Source organism: Mustela erminea, chromosome 1 (assembly GCF_009829155.1).
Source record: "Mustela erminea isolate mMusErm1 chromosome 1, mMusErm1.Pri, whole genome shotgun sequence".
NCBI lineage: Eukaryota > Metazoa > Chordata > Mammalia > Carnivora > Mustelidae > Mustela > Mustela erminea.
This window is the reverse complement of record NC_045614.1, coordinates 41,714,850-41,740,476: the sequence shown is the minus strand read 5'-3', so window position 1 is coordinate 41,740,476 and position 25,627 is coordinate 41,714,850. Positions and strand designations below refer to the sequence as shown.

General features: G+C 38.6%; 1 protein-coding gene across 1 annotated transcript in view; it reads left to right on the top strand.

Moving 5' to 3' along the window:
• CNTN3 (contactin 3) overlaps window positions 1-25,627 on the top strand; it is a 336,483-nt gene that overhangs the window by 251,403 nt on the left and 59,453 nt on the right. Inside the window, exons 12-13 of the mRNA XM_032325229.1 lie at window positions 16,396-16,523; window positions 19,204-19,379. Of these exons, the coding sequence (XP_032181120.1) occupies window positions 16,396-16,523; window positions 19,204-19,379 (304 nt within the window). The remainder of the gene's footprint in view (window positions 1-16,395; window positions 16,524-19,203; window positions 19,380-25,627) is intronic.

Sequence of the window (25,627 nt, the reverse complement as noted above, 5' to 3'; positions counted from 1 at the left end):
TAAAGATTTTTTCCAAATATTAATACCCATAATCCACACAATACTTTTAAAACGTATTAACCAATTCTTAACATGCTTTTTACATATAGTTAAAAAACTGGCTTTGAAAATGCGGTAAGAATTATATTCTGTATCAATCCATTTATATAGCTGCTGAAAAAGGCACAGCCTTTGGGACAGAAAATAGTGGTCACTGTTGCCAGAGTGGAGGGGTTGACTATTTAAGGACATGGGGAACTCTTTTTTTTTTTTTTTAAGATGCACCTTTTTTTTTTTTTTTTAAAGATTTTATTCATTTTATTTGACAGACAGAGATCACAAGTAGGCAGAGAGGCAGGCACAGAGAGAGAGAGAGAGAGAGAGAGGAGGAAGCAGGCTCCCCGCCGAGCAGAGAGCCCGATGCCGGACTCGATCCCAGGATCCTGAGATCATGACCTGAGCCGAAGGCAGCGGCTTAACCCACTGAGCCACCCAGGCGCCCAGGACATGGGGAACTTTTAGGCGTGAGGGATTTGTTCTAGATCTTGACCTTAACATGGTCATAACCATGACCACACTAACTTATTAAAACTAACAGAACTGCATACCAAAAAGGGTGAATCACACCATAAATAAATTATATTTTATTCTTTAAGCAAAAATTTACATTCAATCTTATATTAGCTTCATCCTGAATTCATGAGTAGCTTCATAGAGAAATTGAAAGGCTCAAGAAATGCTCCCAACAGGTCCCTTTTGCCTTCTGTGAAACATCAGCTAATTCCACGACAGCACTGAGAAGCAGCATTGAAATTTTTGCCAGTAACCAGAAGAATTCTGTCAGAGCAAGAGCCACTTGGCATTTGCACCACTGCTACCACGAGTCACTACAGTCTTGCTCTGTAAAGATGTGTCTAGGAGCTATGTGACTATCAGCAAATCTGTTAGATGGCACTTCCTCTTGTCTCAAGCTCTTAGATGAAGAGCAGGGATTCCTTTGCCAAAGTTTCTGTCTTTATTCTTTCCCCATTTCCCCCACATTTCTTCACTCCTCTCTGTCTAAATACAGTGGAGCCTGGCTTTGTTGTTGTTGTTGTTGTTTCATAGTGTTCAAAATGCTGCTCCCTTCTCTGTCTGCCTTCTGTTGCCCCCTTTCACCCAAAGAACTGGATTCTGTTATCTTCTCTGTCATCCTCCGTCTGCCATCAAAACAGCTGTTACCTCACAGCTACCCGACACGGATAGAAGCTCAGTGCGTTTCAGTTAATCTACCCTTGGGCAAACAGCTAAGATCTTGGGTAATTCTTTACCCCTGTACTTTTAGGTCCAAATTAATCCTGAAATGATGAACTTAGAAGATCAAAGGAGAATTTTATTTAATGTATGTCGTATTGCCTCTTTCAGAACTTGGATATTAGTTGAATAGAGATTGACATCCTTGCTCTCTCTACAGAGGAGGTACTCATCCTGTCCACTTATTTCAGCTTTATTCAGCAGTGGGAGCTGTGCCCAGCACTGGGAATACACAGATGAATACAAAACAGCAAGAGCACTTAAGGAGCCCAGTCATGGTATATTCATAGTTTGGAAAAGTTAGCCATGGGATAGACTATATGATCATGGTGATCATATAATTTATTCTGTAAACTGAGATATTTTGAGGGGAAAGGGGGCACTGCTAGGATTTAACCTTCAAGACAATACATATAAACTGTGCTGGTCTGAGGAAACTGGACACTGCCCCCTTGTATAAAATGGGGGTGTATAGAAGTGAGTAAGAAGCACAGAGAAGAGATGCTGTCCCAGCCGTGGGAGCTAAAAAAGCAGCTCCACAGAAGGAGAGGCATCTTATAGGATGCAATCCTGGAGCTGTGTTCTGAAGGATCTATAAAATCTAACAGGGGAAAGGAGTAGGTAAAACACCGTCTGAACAAAATGGTGGATGGCATAGACAGAGATGAATTGGGTTATTTATTCTAACTGTGTCTTTACTAAAGTCCCTATATGATCAGGAAAATAAGGAGGCCTGACCTGAGTTCTTTTCCAGAGAGAGCACCATCTCCCTCTCTCAGAGGATGAGAACATCGGGTGACCATTTTTATTAGAGGGGAGATTGAGAAACCTCAGTAAGTATGCAACAGTCTCAGAGAGTAGAGAACAGCCCACTTCCCTGTCTGGGTTCCCTAACCCACACCTCCATTTCTCTCATGCTTCCAGCTATAAAGAAAAGAGGAAAGGGTGCATTTGCTCCTTACATCCCATAGCCTCTGAGAAGATTAAGCTAGTATTTAACAATGAAGATAATCAAGAGAAAACTCAATGCAATCCAGACTTTTGGGTTGGCATAGGGCTCCTGGGAAGCCATCCTAACCCCTTCCTCTTTGCCATCCCCCACGCTTCAACCACCAGAACATGCTTAGGGAGCTTCTCCCATTAACCACAGACATCTAAGTTTCTGTGTAGGTATTTGTGTCATTATTTACGTGAATTATTTATGCCTATTGGCATGCAGCATACTAAGTACTGTGGACATGGTTTGCTGTGTCAGATGAAGCCAAACGTAGGTTTGATTTCCTTCTTGACTTAATTTTAGCAAAGCATCAGAATCAGAAAGGTGTGGGTTAGATCTTGACACTTCGATTACCATGGAGGTAGAGCGAGGCCCATTATTTAACCTCTGAGTCTCATTTTCTTGTTTGTGAAATGGGGTCTTACTGCAAAGTTAGCCAGTCTGTTAGGTGGTATTTTCTTGGCACATACTCTTAGCAAAGGTTGGACAAAAATACTAACCTTCCCTGACAAGCAAAGGAAGGACAAAGTTTCCTTTGGAAAAATGATGTCCAGCTCTGTCCCTGCTCCGTTTCTCTCACATTTCTTTATCTCAGGGGACTCGAGCTGCGGAGATAAAAATAGGATAGTGTGTGTGTGAAGCATTTCTTATAGTGGCTTCTGGATTTGGATATTGCTGCTCATGTTGCTTTTAGTATTAACTGTTTTCATCATGTTGCTCAGATACTTTAGGAGTAAAAAGACTGGGTTTAAAAGTGAGTAAAGACTTTTGTTTTTACAACTCTCAGCTGAGTTTTCATTACTTCAGCCTCCTGAAATAAATAAATTTTACCTAAATGTTATTAAAGAAATTGCTGCTTTCTTTTTTTTGAAAGATTTTATCTGAGAGAGAAAGAGAAAACACGAGTGGGGGAGGGGCAGAGCAAGGAAAGGGACAAGCAGGCTCCCTGCTGAGCGTGGAGCCCAGTGCAGCCAATCCCAGGACCCTGAGATCATGATCTGAGCCAAAGTCAAATGCTTAACTGACTGAGCCACCTAGGCACCCCAAGAAGTTGCTGCTTTCTTCTTCTTCTTTTTTAAGATTTGATTTATTTATTTGTCAGAGAGAGAGAGGGAGGGAGCACAAGCAGGGGAAGCAGGAGGCAGAGGGAGAAGTAGGCTCTCTGCTGAACAAGGAGCCAGGTGCAGGACTCAAGCCACCCAGGCATCCCAGAATTGATGCTTTCAAAAATCATATCAGCTAAATTTTGCAAATGACCATGCGGTTCTTAAACTCATATTTCAAGTTTGATTTTTATGAATTATTAAAGTTAAGGCCACTTTAAAAAATATTTTGTCAGTATCATGATTTTGGTAAGGGGATAGCTGGTTAATAAATTTCAATGTGCTGGACGTTGGAATTGACTTGAAGCCCATTCCTTATTAGAACTGGGTAATTAATTCATACCTATATTCAGAGTATGTGTTTTACTTCCTAGTTGTGTTTACCCATACCACATCTGTTTGGTCATAAAGCATTTCTACTCAAGCTGCAAGATTCTATACATGCTTACCTACAGCCCAGCCAATGTTCTGTTTTTTTACTGAAAATTGAAAGAAAAAAATATATTAATGGTATTGTAAAAACTTATATTATCATCACATACTACCTTGCTCTTTTTCCTGATAATGTGTTTAAGATAGGAAAAATCACATGCTTTCTCTCAAAATAAGGATATTGACTCTTTTAACACTATCAACTTAGAGGACAGGGGTATGTACCATTGCCTTTTGAATAAATTTTAAGAGAAAGGAGAAATGGACAGAATTCTTATTTTATCCTGGGTTTTTTGCTCTTATAATTTCTTCTGGCTGGAATATCTTTTCTCCTCAACCTAGAAAACCCAAACTTGTCCCTCAAGGTCTGGCTTATTGTTACTCATGGTGGGAACTTCCCCCAAACCCAGTGGAGCAAGATTAATTGCCCTTTCTTCTGCTTTACCCTTGTGGTTTCTTTATCCAATTGTATCACCTAACACAGTGCATTATAACTGTTTGTGCAGAAGGCCGTCTTCGCTGGGTTCTCTGAGAGCCTTTTGCTTATCTATCCTGGCCGCCTCAGGCTCTGCTCCATACTTGTTTGTTCATTTCAACATTCATTTATTCCTCAAATATTTAACATCTACATTTCCCATTAACTATTGTTGCATAGCAAATCACTGTGAAAGCCAGTGGTGTAAAAACAGTCACTTTGTTAGATTTCACTGTTTTGTGGGTCAGAAATTGGGAAAAGGCTCAGCCATGAGATCATAATCTATGATCTGTTACATAAGTTCTAATGAGTTGGTACTAGGTATTAGCTTAGCTTGTCTCCCATGACTGTAGTGGGGCAGTGGCTAGAGCGAGAGCAGCTGGGAGCTGGCTGTTCCCTGTGTGTTCTCTTTGGCAGCCCCAACCCCTTTCCATGTGTTTTCTCCATGTGGGCTAATTTATGCTTCCTCACAGCACACTGTCTCTAGGGATTTGAAATGTTTATAAGGCAGCTAATGCGGTTCGTGAATGAATGAATATTCAAGGTAGCAAGATGGAACATGAGTCGTCTAGGCTCGGAAGACCCAACAGCCCACTTTTCTAGCATTCCACTGGTTATTAAGGAACCCCAGGTTCATAGGGAAGATTCACAGGGAAGATTCACAGGGAAGGAAATTAGACTCTACCTCTTGATGAGAGAGTAGCAAGATTCTAGGGGAGCAGGTATGATGGGAAATCTAACTGCAGCCACCTTTGGGAAGTGCAGTCTGGCATACCTCCTACATGCCATGCATTGCCCTGGGCTTTGAGGAAATCACACAAATAGAACAGCCACAGTCCCTTCTTCAAGGGAGTTGCAGAAGGGAAATAGAGAACACAGATAAGTTGAAAAAGACCTCGTAGAAATTGCAGATGGGAGAGGCAGAGTACATCATTTTAAAAAGATAATTTCTTTAGCCATAAAGAAAAATATATATATATAATTATATACAATTTAAATTTTTTTTAAAGGCCTCATTAAGGAAGTAACTTTGGGGCAGAAAACTAAATGGCAAGAAGCAATGCCTTGTGCCAGGAATTGGGAGACGCGCCTTCCAGGAAGACGCCCCAACGAGAACAAAGGCCAGAGATGGGGATGAGGTTGGTTTGAGAATGAGGAGGAAACCAGTGGCACTGAGGTGTCATGTGTATAGATCAGGAGAGGAACAAAATATAAAACCTTAGGGGAAAAAAAATAAACAAACCAACCAGTGAATTAAATAGGAAGTCTCAGAGATGGGATCCTTAAAGACCATGATAAAAATGTTGGATTTTATTTTAGATAGAGTAAGACTCATTGGAGGCCTTAATGCAAATGTGTGACATGACCTGGTTAAAAGAGAACTCTGGCTGAAGTACGGAGAGTGGGTTGAAGAAAAAAAGGAAGAGAGTGGAAATCTGGTTAGGAAGCAATTTGTAGATGGCAGGACAAGATTGACTGGAGGCTTGGTTTAGGCCAACAGTGGGTGAAATGGAGAAGAAAAGATACCATGTATTTTGAAGATAGGGTTGGATAAATTTGTACCTTACTTATAAAAAAAAATTCCTACCAAATGATCACATTTTATGGTTCATTGTACATGAACTATAGGTATGCCCCTCAGCCATTAGATTATGTCTTCAAAGGCAAGGGGCTAGTTCTTACTCTTATTTTCCAAAATACATAGTGCAATTTAAGTCCTCAAAAAATACCTACTGAAGTGAAGTTCATTCTTTTCTGAGCAGTTTCCATTTCTTAAAAATACCTATAATTTTTTAAATTTTTTTTCTTTCTTTATTCTTTTTTTTTTTTTTTTTTTAAGTAGGCTCCATACCTAGCATGGAGCCCTGTGTGGGGCTGAACTCACAACTCTGAGATTAAGACCTGAGCTGAGATCAACAGTCAGGTGCTTAACCGATTGAGCCACCCAGGCACCTCTATAATTTTTTTTTAATATATTTTTTAATATTTTATTTATTTATTTGACAGAGAGAGAAATCACAAGTAGGCAAAGAGGCAGGCAGAGAGAGAGGAGGAAGCAGGCCCCCACTGAGCAGAGAGCCTGATGCTGGGCTCGATCCCAGGACTCTGAGACCATAACCTGAGCCAAAGGCAGAGGTTTAATCCACTGAGTGACCCAGACACCCCGCAGCACAAGTTTCTTAAAAATATACCAAAAATTGGCTTTCTAATAAATTTCTACTTGAGGCTTTTTATTAAAAATTTTAAAAGTTCCTTAATTCTTGGCCTCCCTGAACCTTTAACAGAAATAGAGGTAGAGAGATAGGTAAATGGATGGATGGGTGAGTGGATGATTAGGTGAGGTGCCATTGCACTTCCATAAAAAAGGAAAAAAACATGTGTTTCAGTAGCGATGGTTGCTGCCTCCCACATTCTGATGCTGGAAGGTGTTATTCATAATTTATGATCTGTTATGTAAGTTCTAATGAGTTGGTACACTGAGTTAAATTTCTTACTGCCTAACAAACTTAAAAATAATTATTTTGCACTTTGATCTGTTTTCCACTTCCTGATTTATTTGTGATATTTTAAAATTCTATCTTAATGAAGATTTCATTGCTAGAGCAGTTTCTAAAAAAAGATGTGAATGATTGACCCTTTGTGAGTATGAAGTCCTGAAATCTATAATTGAGATTGAATATGTAAAAATCTATCTTGTTTGGGAAAAAAATTATTTCCTGACCTTTTACATTCAAATACTAAAGAAATAGGCATGTTTAACTTTACCTTAAGATTTTATTAGGCTCTTTATTTTCCAGTATTTACTTAATTAAGAAAATGGTAGTATTTTAAAACTTGATATAAATTACATGTTTTTCTAGGTACTTAAAAATATTGATACAGGGGCGCCTGGGTGGCTCAGTGGGTTGAGCCTCTGCCTTCAGCTCAGGTCATGGTCCCAGGGTCCTGGGATGGAGCCCCGCATCGGGCTCCCTGCTCAGCTGAGCAGGGAGCCTGCTTCCCCCACCCCCTCTGCCTGCCTCTCCGCCTACTTGTGATCTCTGTGTGTTAAATAAATTTAAAAATATATATATATTGATACACCACTGTATTTATTATTTATTATTTCTTTATTACTCTAGCCTCATTTTAATAACTTGATTTGTCCTAGTTTATTTCATTTACACATGTCATGTTTCATTCCTGAAAGAACTTGAGACAGTTTATCAAAGTATACATGATTTACACACTGGGGAGAAAAATATTTTGGAGAAGTTAAAGATGCCAGCATTCCATTTGCCTAGAATATAAGTCGTATTAATTAGGACAGCTTCAATTCTTACCAGGGAATCCCTAATGCCTCTTAGAGCATGATCTATAGTACATGTTCAATAAATCCCTGCTGGATGAGTATCTGAGGGAGATTTGCAAAACATAACCCAGTGGATCCATTCATGTATTTGAGATGCACAATTTTGGCTCAGAGCTTTCTGCTAAAAATATGCAGACAAAAATACTGCCACTTACACAGTCCTTGATGCCCCTAAGGTGAAATGAAACCATTTTGGTAAGGAGATATACAGCTCTCCCTAGGCATAAAAGTTCAAATATGTATATCCAAATCCAATAGATTGTCATGAAGAGAACATTGAGTAATGTAATTCTAACAGTCCACATTCTTACAATATAGACAGTGACTTCTTGGAGCACTTGGGTGGCTCAGTCAGTTAAGCATCTGCCTTTGGCTCAGGTCATGATCTCAGGGTCCTGGAATGGAGTCCTGAGTTCGGCACCCTGCTCAGCGGGCAGTCTGCTTTTCCCACTCCCTGTGACCCTCCCCACCATTCATGCTCATTCTCTCTACAATGATTAATCTAAAATGTTTTTTAAAAAAATAAAATGACTTCTCAGTGAGTATTAAAGGTTTTTTTTTCCCTTATTCTTTGCAATCCAAGCATAACTTCGGATATTAAGACTTAAGGCTCTTGAGAAAGAGGTAGATCGCATTCTTCTAGTTAATTTTCCATGCGTATTATTTCTCACATGTATGTTTTTAGTGAGCTTGAAATAGAAATTGTCTCAAGGTTATGTCTGGTGTCAGGAATGTAGGGTCCACAGAAGAGGCTGCTGTGAAAATAAAGGGTCAGTGCTTATAAAGAGTCAGTTAACAAATGTTTATCATCTGATAAACATTATAAATAAATAATGATATCTAACATAATAATGAATTATTAATTAGGTCAATTTAAATCAATTTAATTATATTATTATAGGTAATATTGAATTATAATATTTATTTATAATATTATGAATAATAAATATATCATCTGATTAAAGGTGTGGTGGCTCACCAGAACCTGTGTGAATAGACAATAATCACGCCTCCGCATGGGGGGAGGACAAGAAAAGTGCAGATTGTTAGGCCTGAGATTTTTCTCAGAAAACATTTTGGGACCCACCCAAGGTTATGAATGAACACGTGGCCCATGACTCTACATTCTTGAGGGGTGCGACATGACTACTCTTTCTTTTTTTAAGTGAGGTAATAGTTGACACACAATGTTACATTAGTTTCAGGAGTTCAACATCGTAATTCCACAATTCTGTATGTTACCCTATTCTGGCCACAAGTGTAGCTACCATCATTCACCAGACAATGCTGTAACAATACCATTTACTATATTCTTTATGCCATGCCTTTTACCCCTGTGACTTACACCTTCCATAATTGGAAGCCTGAACCTCCCACTTCCCTTCTGCCATTTTGCCCTGCCCTCTGTACCCCTCCCCTCTGGCAACCACCAGTTTGTTTTCACTATTTACATTACCACTCTATTTTTGCACAAGACAATTTTTAAGGAGCTAGTCACCAAATGTACACAGTCATCATGATGGAAAATCTTAATAATGTACATCTAAAAAGGCAAACACTGGAATATCCAAAACAAAAAGTTTTCGAACAGAGTTTCGTTATCATTGGATGAGTTGAATTGCTAGTGGGAGTTACCAATCTGAAGTCCACAAAACCTTAGATTATTCCACTTGACTTGTATCACATTTGTTACTATTGTTTTGTCTGTCTGTGTATTTGCTCTGCACAGAGTTCTCACACTTCTGAAATACTCAAAGAACTCTGTATCCCTCTGTATGCTGCAGAAAATAAATGGCCACTTATACATGGATGAATATCTAAAATAGAAAATAATGTTGGAATTGGGATAATGGAGCCACATTCATTCTGCCATGCAAGAACACAGTATCCGGACAGATGTTTTTTGGGCCACTCTTGGTTTGTGATAAAACCTTGTCCTCCTTATATGGAAGATTGCTTCTGAACCCTTCATATTTGTTAAGATAACAAATGTGTATTGAAAAAAAGACTATGCACATGCCACCAATTTGTGGTTGCTCATATCTTTTAGGGATTTGGTAACTGTAGCTAAGGACTTATTCAAGGGTATTACTCAGATTTATTAGGTAAGTTGCAGAAACTGACTCAGGGATGGACAGAAAGCTAAGTGGCTCCAGAAGTCCTGGCAGAAGGGACTGGACCATATTCTCAGAGCAAGTACTAGAATGAATGAACGAAGCATCATTTTTGTTCTTGTTTCACAAATGAAAGTTGAAAGAGGGAGAATCCAATAGGCAGAGTATAGAATACCATTACTCAAAGTGTGGTTCCCACGGGTTCCTTGGTGGCTCAGTTGGTTAAGCATTGGTCTCTGATTTTGGCTCAGGTCGGGATCTCAGAGTCCTGAGATGGAGCTCCGCATCAGGATTCTTCTCTTTCTCTTTAGTGTCTGCCTTCCTGTAGAGAATGAATGTATTTCGATGTTCTCTTTACCATGCAGTAAGAGACCTCGCCCTTACAGGAAGGGCCTGGTTGTACACTTGAGCCAGTGTACTTAAGTCTGTCTAATTCAGGGGTGAAATATTAAAAAAACATACTACTTACTTAAGCAGTTTTAAATCAGCTTTATGTATAGTATAAGCAGTAGAACTGACATTGTGATGCTCATTGATTTCACTTACGAGTCTCTCTCTCTCTCTCAAGCAGGAAAGAATAGTGTCAAATATGGCCCCGCTTTGAAGCTTAATAACTATTCCCTTTGAGGTTTTCTTTTAAATACGTGAGGCGTTAGAGAGTTGTTTGTCTTGTTTGGTTTACTCCCTCATTCAGGAATATTTATCATTTTTGCAGATACTTTATTATATAAGGATTTAAATGTTTCAAATGGATTACCTCAGCCCCATGAATTACTTAGATGAGTAGTTTTATATAATAATTCAAATTGGAAATCCCCTCTTAGGGGCCTTTTGTTCTATTGGCTTGAGTCCATTTTAGAAGAAAAAACAATCACATCCCTGTTGTAAAAGAAACTGAACTCCAGATTTATTTGTCATGATAAACATGCTTTTGGAAAGGTTTTTTTTTTATAAAAGTAATGCTTATGTCCTTTACTGTTGTTGATTCTTTTCTTATGAGTATGAAGAAATGTTAATTGATATGGAAAAAGTACATCTCTCTAGGACCTTAGATGCCTGTTCCATGTAATCTATGTGTCCCAACCAAGTAACAATGCCTCATAGTATTATCCTAGTGCTTACTCAAAAATAGGATAATTAACTGCTGAATCTTCTCTGCTCTGCCTCTCTTTTCCTTGGAGATTTGCCAACCAATAAATCACTAACCTAACACTGCTGAATTGATAAGACAAAAGCCCAAAATGGTATAGCTAAAAGAATGAAAATTCGAATATAATTTTCCTAAAGAGTGTGTGTACATTATCGTTGAACTCAGGGGGCAGAAGTTCTTTTCACCAAGCGTTGGAGGCTGAGCAGGAGCTGCAAACGAAAACAAGCACTCCGTGCTCTTTTTCACTGACACTTATTTTTCTCATGCATTTTCATCAATTTATATTTGCTTTTCTTAACTGTCATTATTTATCTTGTAATATATGCATTGTGAGTACTTTTCTCTTACGGCTAATTGTAAGCATCCGTCTCTTCGAATATGTACTCAGAAAGTGAAGTCCAAAATAGCCTTGTTATTTTCTATACAGCAGTTTAATCATTACGATCTCATGTGATTTCATCTCCACTGAGATGTGCTTCCTGAGAAAATGTAGAGTTGCGGCGTGTTTGTTAAAATTCAAGTTGAATAAATTACCGTAATATTCAGAACATAGGCAAGGGTAAAACAATATATTCAGAAATCCTGCCTTGCATGCACAATAGACCGCAGTGTTCCCATTCTAAAACATATTGTGTTATTATGAATGGTTACGTGTCATCATAAGGTACAGGTCAGTGTTGCCTAGATGACAGTCAACTTTTTGAACAAACAGCTTTTCTTAACAGCCATAAATTCAGTGCCATCACTGCATTACAGAATGGACCATTCGAGCAGCCTAGAGCAATTAAGTTTACTTATCCCAAACTAACCATAGACTGCACAGTTAAGTAAAATAATTAACCTCTTTTACTATGAAAGGAAAGTCTGATAAAAGGAGATATATAAAGGCATATTGTAAAAACCGATCAAGGAGTCAAAAATGCCACAGTGATTTAAATTCTACATTTTTCAAAGGAAACTAGAGTCCCACATTTCTGAATGTTAATCTCATAAATCTTTGTTTAACTTTTTATGCCAAGACTTAGAGACACTCATTGTTATCTACATTTTCAGCTCTATCCGTTTGCAGCAAAACGTGTTCCCAGAAAGCTTAGAAAGCAATTTCATTTATACTGAAGTAGTATAAAATTTTCACTTTGGATCTCTGTAGGGAAGCATGGGTTATTGAAGGTTTTCTTTTGAGAAACAATTACTCCATCCATTTACTGAATATTGTTTATTTTTATGTTGTGTGAAATGCCCTGTGGGCCTCTTAGATCTTACTGGAAGAACCAATTTAGGAAGAAAATACCCAATTAGCTCAAAATTTCACAATGTACAGAGTTGGCATTCTTTGAGAGTCAATATGTTTGTTTTGAGGTCCATGTGATTCCTAAGTTGTTAGCCTTGTTTTTGAAGCTATTCCTCCTCTTGGCATCATCATAAAGATAGGTTTGCTCATTTAGAGCTATTAAACCTCACGCCCTAAAGGTTTTGTCGTTCTTCCGATACCCCTAATAGTTCTGTATTTGTTGTGGAAGGTTGGCTGTTAGGCCAATTCATAGGATGTGAAGGTATCCGCAGTTGCCTGTCTCTGTTCTGTGATATCCAAATCAGAAGATCTGAGCTTTGGGTGAATATTTGTTCCGTCAACCAGAGACATTTTTACTTTGATTTCATGCTTGCTAATCTTGGAAGCGGTCAGTTCCCACCTTCAGCCTCTATCTCAGACCAGATGAGGTTGCCTCACTATTTAAGTATCTTTAAGACCTTCTGATAACCGTCTCCTAGCTTGCTTTCTTTACATATTTAAAACTCCAGTAAACCTGCAATATTTTTTTTTATTTTTTATTTTTTTTACTAATAAAGGTAAGTAAAATTGATTGAGCAATTCTATGGGTCAAGTCCTATCCTCTTTGAAGATCATGACCCCAGATTTTTACAGATAGGATTAGCAAGCAAAATGGGTCAGGAGCATTGCCCTTGTTTGTACTCAGAGACTTTTCTCAGTAACTTTTCTCTCACTCTCTCTCTCTCTCTCTTCCTCCTTCCCTGTCTCCCTGCCTTTATCTTTACACTCTCCCCGTTTCTTAACTTCTTTCTTCATAGTGAAAGTACATTTGTAGTCCTCTTATCCTAGGAATTTCTAAATTCTCTTCATCCTGACTTCTATTGCCTCAGCTTCCTTTTTTTCCACGTTATGTATTTGCAGAGTTGATCCTTGAACAACATGGAGGTTAAGTGTGCCAACCCCATGCAAAATGGAAAATCCCGTGTAACTTTTGATTCTCTAAAAACTTAACTAAGAGCCTACTGTTTACTGGAAGCCTTACCAATAGCTTGGTCAATTAATACATATTTTGTATGTTGTATGTATTATAGACAAATTATTATAATAAAGTATATTAGATAAAAGAAAATTTTGTTAAGAAAATCATAAGAAAGAGAAAATACATTTGTAATACTGTATTTAAAAAATCATGTAGTTCAAACCCTTATTTCACGGGTCAACCTTATGCAGAAACATGTGCAAATGTATAGATAGATTTATATATGGCACATAAATAGGCATATATATGTGTATATGTAGATACACATATATGGGCATAATAGTCTGCACACATTCTGAATTTATTTTCTTATAATTTCTAAAATCCTCAGTGCCGGGGGTGCTTGGGTGGCTCAGTGGGTTAAAGCCTCTGCCTTCGGCTTAGGTCATGATCCCAGGGTCCTGGGATCAAGCCCCACATCGGACTCTCTGCTCAGCGGGGAGCCTGCTTCTTCCTCTCCCTCTCTCCCTGCCTCCCTCTCTGCCTACTTGTGATCTCTGTCAAATAAATAAAAAAATAAAAAATTTTAAAAAATCCTCAGTGCCGTGCAACCTGTCTTGAGTGCTAATCCCTGTTCTTCTGTAGTGACTCTCTAGAGACATACAATCTTTTGTTCATTCAGCAAGCATCAATTTTGAACATTTACTCTGTCAGGAATGGTTCAAGGCTCTAGAAATCTAGTGATGTGTAAATCAGACACTCTCAAGACACCCTCCCTACCGCCAGAGAGCTTACAGTCTCTGAGCTTACTAGAGGAGAAAATTAGTCAAATAAGCACACAAATGTGTAATGGGCCAGCTGTCAAATGTTATAAAGCAGGCACAGAAGTTGTATCATCATTTACAGGAACACCTCCTCTGACCCGTGGTTCTGGGAAGTGGCCAAAATCTGAAGGTTGAGTGCACATTAACCAGATGTAGGGAACAGTGTTCACAAAGGCACCAGGGCAAGAAGAAGCATAAAAGCATTTGAAAGAAAGTATGTGTGAGTGGGGAAAAACGAACAAGGGGTAGAATCACGTGGCTTCAGGACATTAGAGAGAGGTGGGGTCCTGATGAGAAAATACATCTCAGCCTTAGGCTGTAGTCATTCTTCTGTAGGTGGTGTGATGCCAGAGAAGCCGTCTAAGCTGGGATTGGGGTAATTGCGGAATTACATGATCAGACTTCCATTTCTTTCAGGTTGCTCCCCGTGTTTCTCAAAATAGTCTCTGTATGTGGAGTGTTTGGTTTGCATGTGTCCCTCTGCAGGGTCTCCTCTTTCTGCTGTTACTGCACACTATCTAAGGAAATCTTTGTTCTCTGAGAAGCTAAGGTATAGAGATTTTTCTTTGATGACCTCTTTGAGAAAAGAGATCAACCAGCGGGTATTTCATACCCATCGAAGTGGTCAAGGTTCCATGAGGGGAATCAGATATTACACCTTTTTCAGAGCTACCTAGGAAAGTTCTTGGAATTTGTAACCCTTGTACTTTGCCCCTCAAATTAAAACAAAATGTTCTGTGTTCCCTGATTAGCTTTCTAGGCCATTGTTCTCAAACCCTTTTGTTTGTCACATATTGCATGGAGCACTGGATGTGGTGCATAAACAATGAATCTTGGAACATAAAAAATAAATAAATAAATAAAATAAAAGCACCTTTTGATTAAGACCGAAAAAAAAAAAAAAATCACATGACGAACAGACTTTCATGGATAATCTACCTGGGATGATGAGCAGGTCTCTGTGTGCTGGCTCTAATTATACCACTTTCTCACTCCAGAAAATGGAAGTAGGATTTGAGTGAAAGTGAATTACAGGTCATCAAAGGACTATATATGTATAGGTAATATAAAATACATTAAAAATACAGATGTGTAATATAAAATAAGTATCTTGTATATTTTTGATATATAAACTCAGACAAATCACACTTTTGATACTCACCTGCAAATCTTACATCAAGCAGGATAATACTTAGAAATTGAGTTGAGATCATCCACTATGGTCTGATGCCCTTAGTGTCCTCCCTGTCTGTTGTAGAGCCTTAAAGTTGGAAACACTTATTAATCATGGCTTCCATATGTCATGCTGATGCTGGGGTTGGAAATCTTTTTAAAGAAGTTGACCTTGTCTTTGGATAGATTTGACACTCACATACCAAAGATATGAATCATACAAGATAAAAGGCATCCTAAGTGTTAAATGTATGGTATGAGTAGTTAAAGATTTTAGGAATTCAAGGAAAGGGGAAATAATTACAGGTAGACAAGATGGGCCATTAAGATTTGTGGATCTGACTAATGATAGGTAAACTCTTTCTCATTCTTTCTCATTTCAAATGATACCTCTTCTAAGAGGAATTTCTAAGGCACCCTATCATGGAAACACTCCTTATAGTTATTACTCTTTATTATATCACCCTGTTTGTTTCCTTCAGAGTACTTCTCAAATATCTGAACTTGGTTATTTATTGTCTATGTTGCTCAGTAGACTGTTAATTCCATGAAGGTGGAGATTTTCTATCTTGTTCACACTATAATCCCAGAGAGTCCCATAATGCCTCGCACATGTGAGACACTCATTTGTATCTCCTTAATTAATTAGTTAGGTACAAAAGCTTTAAGTACTTTAAGCATATGCTCAGCAACTCGAATGTAAGGTTCATTTGTACTGCTGATTCTTTGCAATAGCTCACAAGTGGCCATGAAGGTGTTATTTTATAAAATTTGAATTTATATTGGGTCAAATGTGATTCTTTCAAGTTCGTTATGAAAGGAAAGAGAGTTTCTCAATTCTCATATACTGTTTCAAAGTTAAGGGAATTCATGTCTATTTTCTTTTTTCACCAAGCTGATAAGGTTAGCCCATCATGAACAATCTACCACACCATATATTTTTAGAAGGCATTTCACACTTATTTGATAAAGACATCCCTGAAAGTAGGTATAATGTTAAATAATGGGATTAAGTAATGCTGCATTAAAATGTCAAGAAAAGTTCAAATTGGTAGAGCATCTTCTCTTAGAGTTGTGTGTGTGAGTGTATGTGTATGTAAATTTTATTTTAGTAGTGTTTATTCCCAAAGAGGCTAACGACTGGTTTATCTAGCCATAGAAATCCTAGTTTAAGGTGATAGTTCTATTTGAAAATTGTTATTTAGGAAAAATGACTATTATATATTTATTTGTCTAATTTGGTTTTTTCTTTAGAATTTCTTTTTTAAAAGACGGAGGACTTAAAATAGCCAATGTGACTAAAGCTGATGTTGGAACTTACACCTGCATAGCAGAAAACCAATTTGGAAAAGCAAATGGCACAACGCACTTGGTTGTTACGGGTAGGTACATTTCTTAAAGATTACCTTATGTAGAGATGAACATTGCGGTATGTTATAAAGATCAAGGGAAGGGAACAGATTTTTTACAATATGCAGTGCACTTTGAAGGTATAGAACCTGTTTCCACTGTTATTTTTAACAGGTGGAAGTCAAGAGAACAACTCTTAATATTTCTTCACATACCACAGTGTGCACCAGGGAACACTTTAGTTATATGCTGGTATGATGGGCAGAAGAATTACAAATAGCATATGCTGATGATGAAATTTTATGGTATTCTATTATGTCAGATCTTTTGAATGTGGTCTTTCATAATATCATTGATATTTTCTGGAGACATTTAAGGCCATGGAATGATCTTTGCCATCAGTGAGAGTCACAGAGAGTTGCAGATATATGTTGTTTATTTATTCATTCAAGAAAAAAAAAATGAATACCTACTCTGTGTCAGGTGCTAAGCCTATGTTGGCAAAAAATGGCAAAGATGCTGCCCTTATGAACCTTACCTTCTACCAGAGGTAGAAAGAAAACATGTAGTAGGAATAAAAGACAAGAAATTATTAGAAGGAAAAAATTGCAAACAATTGAGAAAATAAGGAAGAGTGTATGGTAGAGGTAAGCTGGGACAGAAACACCATAACTGGCATGGACCCGGTGAGAAAGAGAGGTTTCGACAAAGTGTGGACATGGAGGAATTAACTTATAGATTCCTTGGGGACAGTCATGGAGGAGTTTTGTAGACTTTGTTAGGACTTTAGCTTTCAGTTAAGTGAGAAGTGGAGGCTGGTGCAAATCAACAGAGAAGTGGCATGATGTGAAGATTTAGTCTAGCTGCTCTGATGACAAAGGGGGAATCAAGAGTAGAAATGGAAGAGATCTCAGAATACCATGGCTGCAAACCAAGCTGGAGATGGTAATGACCCAAGGGAAAGTAGCAGCAGAGGAATTGATGGGAAAGGATCAGATTCTGTAAATGCTCTGCTTATAGAGTCAATAAGAGTTGATGATGAATTGAATGTGAAGCCCAAGAAAAAGGAGAAAAGGATGGTTGCAGGGCATCTGGCGAATAACAGAAAGAATGACAGTCAAAACAACTGAGATGGGAAGGTTGTACAAATTTGGGAAAAGATAGACCAGAAGTTCAGTTTGGATGAGTTAGGTATGACATGTTCATTAGGCTCTATTTGTGTAAAGCAGACCACAGTGTTCTGGCATTAGCAATAAATCCAACCTTTCAGTGGGTTAAAATAGCAGACCTTTTTGCTTATATAGCAAGTCCATGGTGGGTCAGCTATCTTGTCTTCATTCAGATATAAAGGGTCCCAGTGCCTCCACCATCAGACACATTGTCCATCGCAGTGGAAGAAGAGAAACACATCAGATGGTCTCTTAGTTCTTCCAGGCTTCTGCCTGTCAGTGCCACCCATAACTCCATCTTATATTTCCTCGGCCAAGCATTAGCATTTGGTTATGCCTGAATTCAAAAGTGTTGATAATTTAATCCTACTGTATGTGTTTAAGGAAATTGCAGTGAACATTAATGTGTATTATAACACCCAACCAAGTATGTTTCCCAAAGAGGAATTTGGTTATATGAATCTGGGTTTGGGGAGAGAGAGAGGAAGAATGGAGATACACATTTGGGAGTTGTTAGCATATAGGTATATACTTGAAAAACAAAGAATGACTAAAATCACTGAGGGAGTGAGTGAAGATAAAGAATGAGGAAAAACCAAGGACTGAGCTTGAGGCAGTCTAACATTATGAGATTTAGAAAGAGAAGTGGTACCAGATAAGGAATGACTGGCACGGATGGTTCTAGAAAACAAAGAGAGTTTGGTGTCCCAGAAATCAAGCAAAGAAAGTGAACTGACAGGAAGACAATGATCAAGGGTAGTAAATGCTGCTGAGTGGTCAATTAAGTAAGATGAGATTGGAAAATGTGCCATTGGTTTGCAGCGGGGTGATTACTGGGAACCTTGACGAAAACCAATGGCTTGCGAGGAGCCAGAGGCTAACTGGAGTGGATTAAAGAGGGAATTTACTAGAGGAATTGTAGACAACATGCATAAATGATTCTCTCAAAGACTCTTGCTGCAACATGGAGTCGACAAATGAGGAGCAACCATGGAAAAATGGGGCCACAGAAATTTTAATTCGCAGTAGATGGGAGGACTGTTATGAGGATGGGGAAAAGGAAATGTACATGGGCACCCTCGGGAGGGGGGCAACACATTAATTAACATTTTAACTTAGCATCCCTCTCATAGTACCTGTTCTATATGTCTTTTATATGGTCTTTCAAACGTTTGAGTCTATTTAAATTTTTTTTGCATTTTTGAATCATTAAAAGTCCATGAGAATTCAGTGGTTTCTATTTCTAACCTCATATTTCACAAAGCAATAAAACTACATTAATATTGATTTTGTAGTAATATTCCAACTCTTGTTTACAGGTGAATTTATTTTTTAACTGATAAATTCTATCAATTCAAATATCCTAATTCTTTTTAACAAGAATTTGTAGATCCGATGACATGTATTACAGATCTGCATAAAAATTTCTCTAGTAATCTTGGAAACTTTTATTCATGTACCCTAAATGATCAGCTTGTGAAAATAATGTCATCAAAATAAAAATGCTAATGCTTTACTTAAACCTTTCTTCTTTCTTTAATAGAACCAACGAGAATCACTTTGGCACCATCCAACATGGATGTCTCCGTTGGCGAAAGTGTCATTTTGCCCTGCCAAGTGCAGCATGACCCCCTGTTAGACATCATGTTCACCTGGTATTTCAATGGGGCCCTCACTGATTTCAAGAAAGATGGATCTCACTTTGAAAAAGTCGGTGGGGTAAGTCGTGCCACTTTCCTCCTGCTATTTATATCACTGGTGGCTCTGACACATTGTCCCTAAAAAAAATATCTGGCCCATATATGATGCTCGAGAAATGTTTGTTCTATGAGTAACTCTGCATTCTCAATTCTGTTGTGATCTAATTTTATTAGTGGCATTCCCAAAAAGTGAACACAGTTACTTCAGCCTATAAATTATCATTTTAATTAAAATTGATGTTTGTTTTATTTCTGTCAAATACATAATGATACATATGATCATGATAATTTTGTCGTTACTACTCCATGGAAGGCAAAGGTTTCATATACAGGTGTCAGTTTTCAACATGACATATTTATCATGAGGTTGAAACAAGTCACATTTGCTAAGTACTCCTTTGTGTCAAGCCAAGAGCTTTATCCACGTTAATCCTCAGCATCGCTCTGGGCATTGTCAGTGAGAGTTTTCATTTTACAGATGCACAGACTATGGATTTGAAAACTGTATTGACTTGCTCAGGGTCCCTGAGCTGGTTAATGTGGACACTAGATTCAAGCCTAAATCTTTATGTGCTCAAAATACAAATGTTTTCTTATGCCCCATTCAGCCTCCTCATTTGTGATGGTTCGGTATGAGGAAGAATTACAGAGTTCAAGCAGGAACCTTCACTTTGAGGAGAACCATTAAGAAATGACTCAGTGTTGGTGAGCCACACAGACTGACAGGAGACCCCCCCCCCCCCCAAGCTGGTCGCATAACTGTGAATCCACAAGGCCAGTTGCCCTTGAAAACCTGTTTTCACTGACTTCGGAATAGCTTCATTCTGTGTAAGCTAAGATGTCAGGGGTGTAGAGTAGAGATCAAGGTGTGTCCTTTGAATGAAAAAAATAAAAACAAAAAAAGATGGCCTGATGGACACCTCGGTTGTATTCATTTGACAAAGATTTCATGTTAAATGTATGTACACACAGGTATATCAACCTACTAGGATCATGGGCAACTTAAAAGGATAATGTTATGACTTCAATTGTGTGCCCCGCCAGAAAAAAGATTTGGTCAAGTCCTAAAGCCTAATTGTAAAATAATAGAATATGTTGATTTCTGCTCCTGGGTCCTGCCACAGAGCTCCTAAAACCCTTGGAATTTCCTGGGTGATAGGAATGCTTTTCTTCTAATAACGTGTCTCTCTGTGGGCTTTGAAACAGCTTGAGGATGAAGGCTGGTTCTTCAGCAGAAGAACCATGATTAGAAGCTTGGAAGTTTTAGCTCTATCACTCATTCTCTGAGAAGAGGAGAAGAGCTAGAGACTGAATTCATAATTGATTGGACCTGTGTGATGAAGTGTCTGTTAAAATCCCAAAAGTGTGGGGTTTCGTAAGTTGGCGAGCACATCCACATGCTGGGAGGGTGGCACACCCCTTCCTAGTACCTCTTCATCTGGGTGTTAATCTTCCTCCTTTATTATATCCTTTCTAGTTCACTGGTGCATGCCCTGAATTCTGTGAGCTGTGCTAGCAAATGACTGAACCTAAGCAGTGGGTCATGGGATCCCCGGTTTACAGCCAGTTGGTCAAAGGTGCAGGTAGCAGTCTGAGCCTTGTAATTGGTATCTAAAGTAGGGGAGAGGATCCTCTGGGACTAAGCTCTTCTTCACTCGTGGCATCTGAGTTCAGGCAGATAGTTTCAGAACTGAATTATAGGACATTCAACTTGTGTCAGAGGGTTCCTTGGTGTGGATATATATACCTCTCGTATCAGAAGTCTTGTAGTGTGTTCTGAGTGTAAGTATGGTAGCTGACAGGAATTTTTTTTTAGTTACACCACTAGCTCACAGGGTGACCTTATTTGAAATTAGGGTTATTGAAGATACACTTAAGTTACAGTGACAGAATGAGGCCTGATCCAATAAGACTGATCTCCTTATAAGAGAGAGAGAGATTTGATGATGGGGATAAAGGGATATAAGCTTGGAATTGTAAAATGAGTCTTAGGATAAAAAATACAGCTTGAGAAATATGGAGAAATATTGTAATAACTTGCTATGGTGACCAAAGCGAACTACACTTACCACAGTGAGCATTTTGTAATGTATGTAATTGGAGGTTCACTAGGCAGTACACCTGAAACTGATAGAATACTGTTTATGAACTATCCCTCAATAACAAACACTTCAAAGAGGGAAATTTTGGCAAAAACATACAAAGAGAACACTATGAAAAGACACGACACGCAGGGAAGGTGGAAATGTGAAGACACAGGCAGAAATCAAAGCTATGCTTTTATAGGCCAGGAAATGTCTGCAGCTTCCAGAAGTCTCAATAGGCAAGGAAGGATCTTCTCCTAGAGATTTTGGACAGGAGCTTGACTTCAGACTTCTAGCCTCTAGAACCACCAGGGGATGAAATTCTGTTGCTTAAAGCTACTCAGTTTGTGTTACTTTGGTACAGCAGACCTAGTAACTAAAACAGATGCTCTCTTAAAAGGAAAAAAAAAAAAAAAGGCAGAGATGTTTCCATACCTAGCACAGTAAAGTACAATTTCATTGTCATTTCTTTTTTCTATCATCTGGCTTACTTCATTTTAGAAGTTCTAGTTTCCCTAATTATTCTGATTCAAGGCTTTCGAGAACTTCACCAATTGCTACAACCTATTAATATTTCTTTCACGATTATTTTAAATGCCCTTTTTAAAAAAAAGTCACAGATTTCTTCTGTTGCACTAGGAAGAGGCATATGCCAGTATTCTTAGCCAACTCTACTCCATACCCAGGATTTGTCATTTGCCTTTCTTGGGGGAAGGTAAAGGAAAAGACAAAAGACTAGAATGATACCTTCATAAAGTCCCCTTACCAAGTCTGAAAAAGGATTCTCTTCTACCCCAGCTCTTGTCATAACCTTAATTCTTAGATAAAGAATCTTATTTAAAACATTAGTTACAGGGCACCTGGGTGGCTCAGTGGGTTAAGCCTCTGCCTTCTGCTCAGGCCATGATCCCAAGGTCTTGGGATGGATCCCCACTTCAGGCTCTCTGCTCAGTGGGGAGCCTGCTTCCTCCTCTCTCTGCCTGCCTCTCTGCCTACTTGTGATCTTAAAAAAAAAAAAAAAAAGAAACATTAGTTACCTTTGCTATCTAATGTAGATAATTGTGTTTGTGATTTAACTGCCGGATCTTAAATTGTTGATGGTGTTTTATCCAATACAGTGTCCTCCATCTTAACTAATGCTAGAAGAAGTATGTAATGAGAGACTTAAAGAAGGGCTCACTTTTAGCCTGAGTTAGATTACCGCTTTCTGTAAGAGGAGCTTGGAATAAGGAATATTTGAGCTTTTCGTGTAATTTACCTGCTCCTGCCTTACCTGTAGGTCCTATATAAAGTAGAAAGTCATCTTTTCACCAGAGTCAGGCATCTAAAACATGACATTTCATAAATTAATTCCATCACCTGTTCTTTCTCTAGCATGCTAGTTCATGGCCTGTGAATTTTTTTTTCTGACTTGTGCCATTAGTAACTTAATATTCTCTCATCAGTATAAAACAGGAAGCCATACTTGATGACATTTCCCTTAAGCACGGGCAATTAAGTAAATTAGTTTTCCACTGCATGGGAAGGGAATCACACAACAAGTCTCGTTCTCTGATTCTATATTCATTGCAGCATTCACATTAATACCTGGAAAAGCCTGCTTCTGGATATGTATGTTTCTAGATATATCCCTAGTTTCAAAAGCAGCAAAATGTGAGTCAGAAAGTTGCCAATACATGTGGGTAATAAGAACCCTAATTTTATTTTTTTTTAAGATTTTATTTATTTATTTGACCGAGAGAGAGACAGTAAGAGAGGGAGTGGGAGCACAAGCAGGGGGAGTGGGAAAGGGAGAAGCAGGCTGCCCGCCAAGCAAGGAGTCCGATGTGGGACTCGATCCCAGGACCCCAGGATCATGACCTGAGCTGAAGGCAGACGCTTAATGGCTAAGCCACCCAGGCGCCCCAAGAACCCTATTTTTAAAGGGGGCGGAGTAATTTAGAATTGGGAAATCTGGCTTAGAGATTTAAGTGATTCAACCAATTGTCACTGGGACTATATAAGAGGGTATTATTGGACCATACATTGAGTATTCAATACTTATTCATTTATTGTAAAAAAACAAAAACAAAAAACCAACTTTTGGGGAAAATCTACAAACTCAAAAAACTCTAACAGTTTAGATCAGATCCACTGTGTGTGTTTGAACATATGCTTGTCACAGGTTTCTGCACAGTTATACATTGAGAAAAGCTTGTCAAACCAAGTGACTGAAACAAATTGTCCTATGACAGGGGAGGTATGGGTCCAGAGTCAAGCTTCAGCATGGGCTCATGGGACAAATCAAAGTTGTACAAAGAAACCAGCAGTGAAAGAACTCCAGTTTGCCACTGTTTGCCACACAAATCTCAGTTTCAGGCATGTTGTAGGGTAACTGGAAAAACAGGGATTGTGTTCAGATATATAGGACTTCTAGATTCTGATGCTAGTGGACGGTGCCATGGGTGAGTCATTTAACTTTGCTTCCCTCATTTTTTGGTCTCTTTTCACATCAGTTTTTAGTATTCGGCATGTTCCCTCCGACCTTGAGAATCTGCACACATTGATCTCTTCTGGAGATGGGTGCCTGAGTGGCTCAGTCAGTGAAGCGTCAGCTCTTGATTTTGGCTCAGGTCCTGATCGCAGGGTTGTGAGGTCAAGCCCCATGTCAGGCTCTGTGCTGGGCATGGAGTCTGCTTGAGATTCCCTCTCTCCTGATCCCTCTGCCTCTCTCCCCCACTGAAGGAAAAAAAAAAAAGAAGAAGAAGAAGAAGTAGAAGAGACATTAGCTCATCAATATATATACAGTTACATTCTCTTATACTCCTATATTTAACCAACAGAATTCCACTGCATGGACCCAGTGAAAATATAAAAAAATAAGAGAGAGAGAGAGAATGGAGAGAGAAAAAAGGAATTGTTGTATGTCAGTCACCCAGTAAAACATCTTTCTTTCCTTTTAAGTATACCTTAGCTTCCAATAACAGGATAAGAGAGATAATAGCCCACAGTTCAAGAGAAACAAAAGAACATCACTAGCTGGGACCTATGTGGCTGGGGTCTAGCAGTTTAAATATAATTTTTAGAACATTCAAGGACAATTTTGACTGGCCTAACAAGCTACCTTTTGGACTCAGACATATTATATTGGTGGGGGATCACTATAAATAGAAACGTTCGAACTGAAACTTAGGAAGAGGTCGCTGTATAATTCTAATGGATGTTTAAATGGATATGCTTTGATAAACTTGATGTGGTGCAGGTGTTTAGAAATGAAAAATGTATAGAGCCAAGCTGTACAGCTTTACAAACATTTTGTGGAATTGGATCTATGATGAATTAGAATGTGTGTGGATAACAGTCACTGGAAGCAATAAGAGGTTTAGCAGTGACTGGTTCAGAGCTGACTGCCATTCATTTGAGTGGCTGGCTTCAGGATGATTTATCTCCCACAGCCCAGGCTCACTCTTGTTACGGCAGCTACTCATGAGCCTCAGGACTTGATGCACTTCCCAGCTTGCGGTGGTAGGAAAGAATATCTTTACAAATAATCCTTTGTGTGTAATAACACAGTTGTGGTCACTTTAACTTGATTTGTTTCACAGAATTATCAGGGTATGAGGACTAAAAGTTTGAAAATAACAGTTCTTTTATAATACAAAAAAAATAGTATAAAAAGGTTATGTATGCATTTTATTTATTTATTCACTCATTCATTTATTTTAGAGGGGTGGGAGGGGCAGAGAGAGAATCTCAACCAGCTCCTCACCCAGTCCAGATCCCAATTCAGGACTTGATCCCACAATCCAGAGATCATGACTTGAACCAAAATCAACAGTCAGATCTTTGACCAGCTTAGCCACCCAGGTGCCCTATATATGCATTTTATATACAGATCTGAGACAAAGCACTCGTTCCAAACACTAGTTGGGGCTATACTCTGAGTTTTTAAACATCTCCTACTTGGAGAGTCTTATAAATTTTATATGTTGCCCAACTTCAAAACATTACCTGACTTGGAATGATCACGAAGAGGATATATTCAGGAAGAAGTCTATAAAAGTGGTGATTAAACCAGAGAAATTACTATTGTTCATTTTGAACACTTCCCTGAAGTCCAGCTCTTTCCAAAAAGCTGTTTAAGGTTGAGAAAACAAGTATTCTACAATACTTATGGAAAAAGGGAAGTGCACAAAACAGTTGA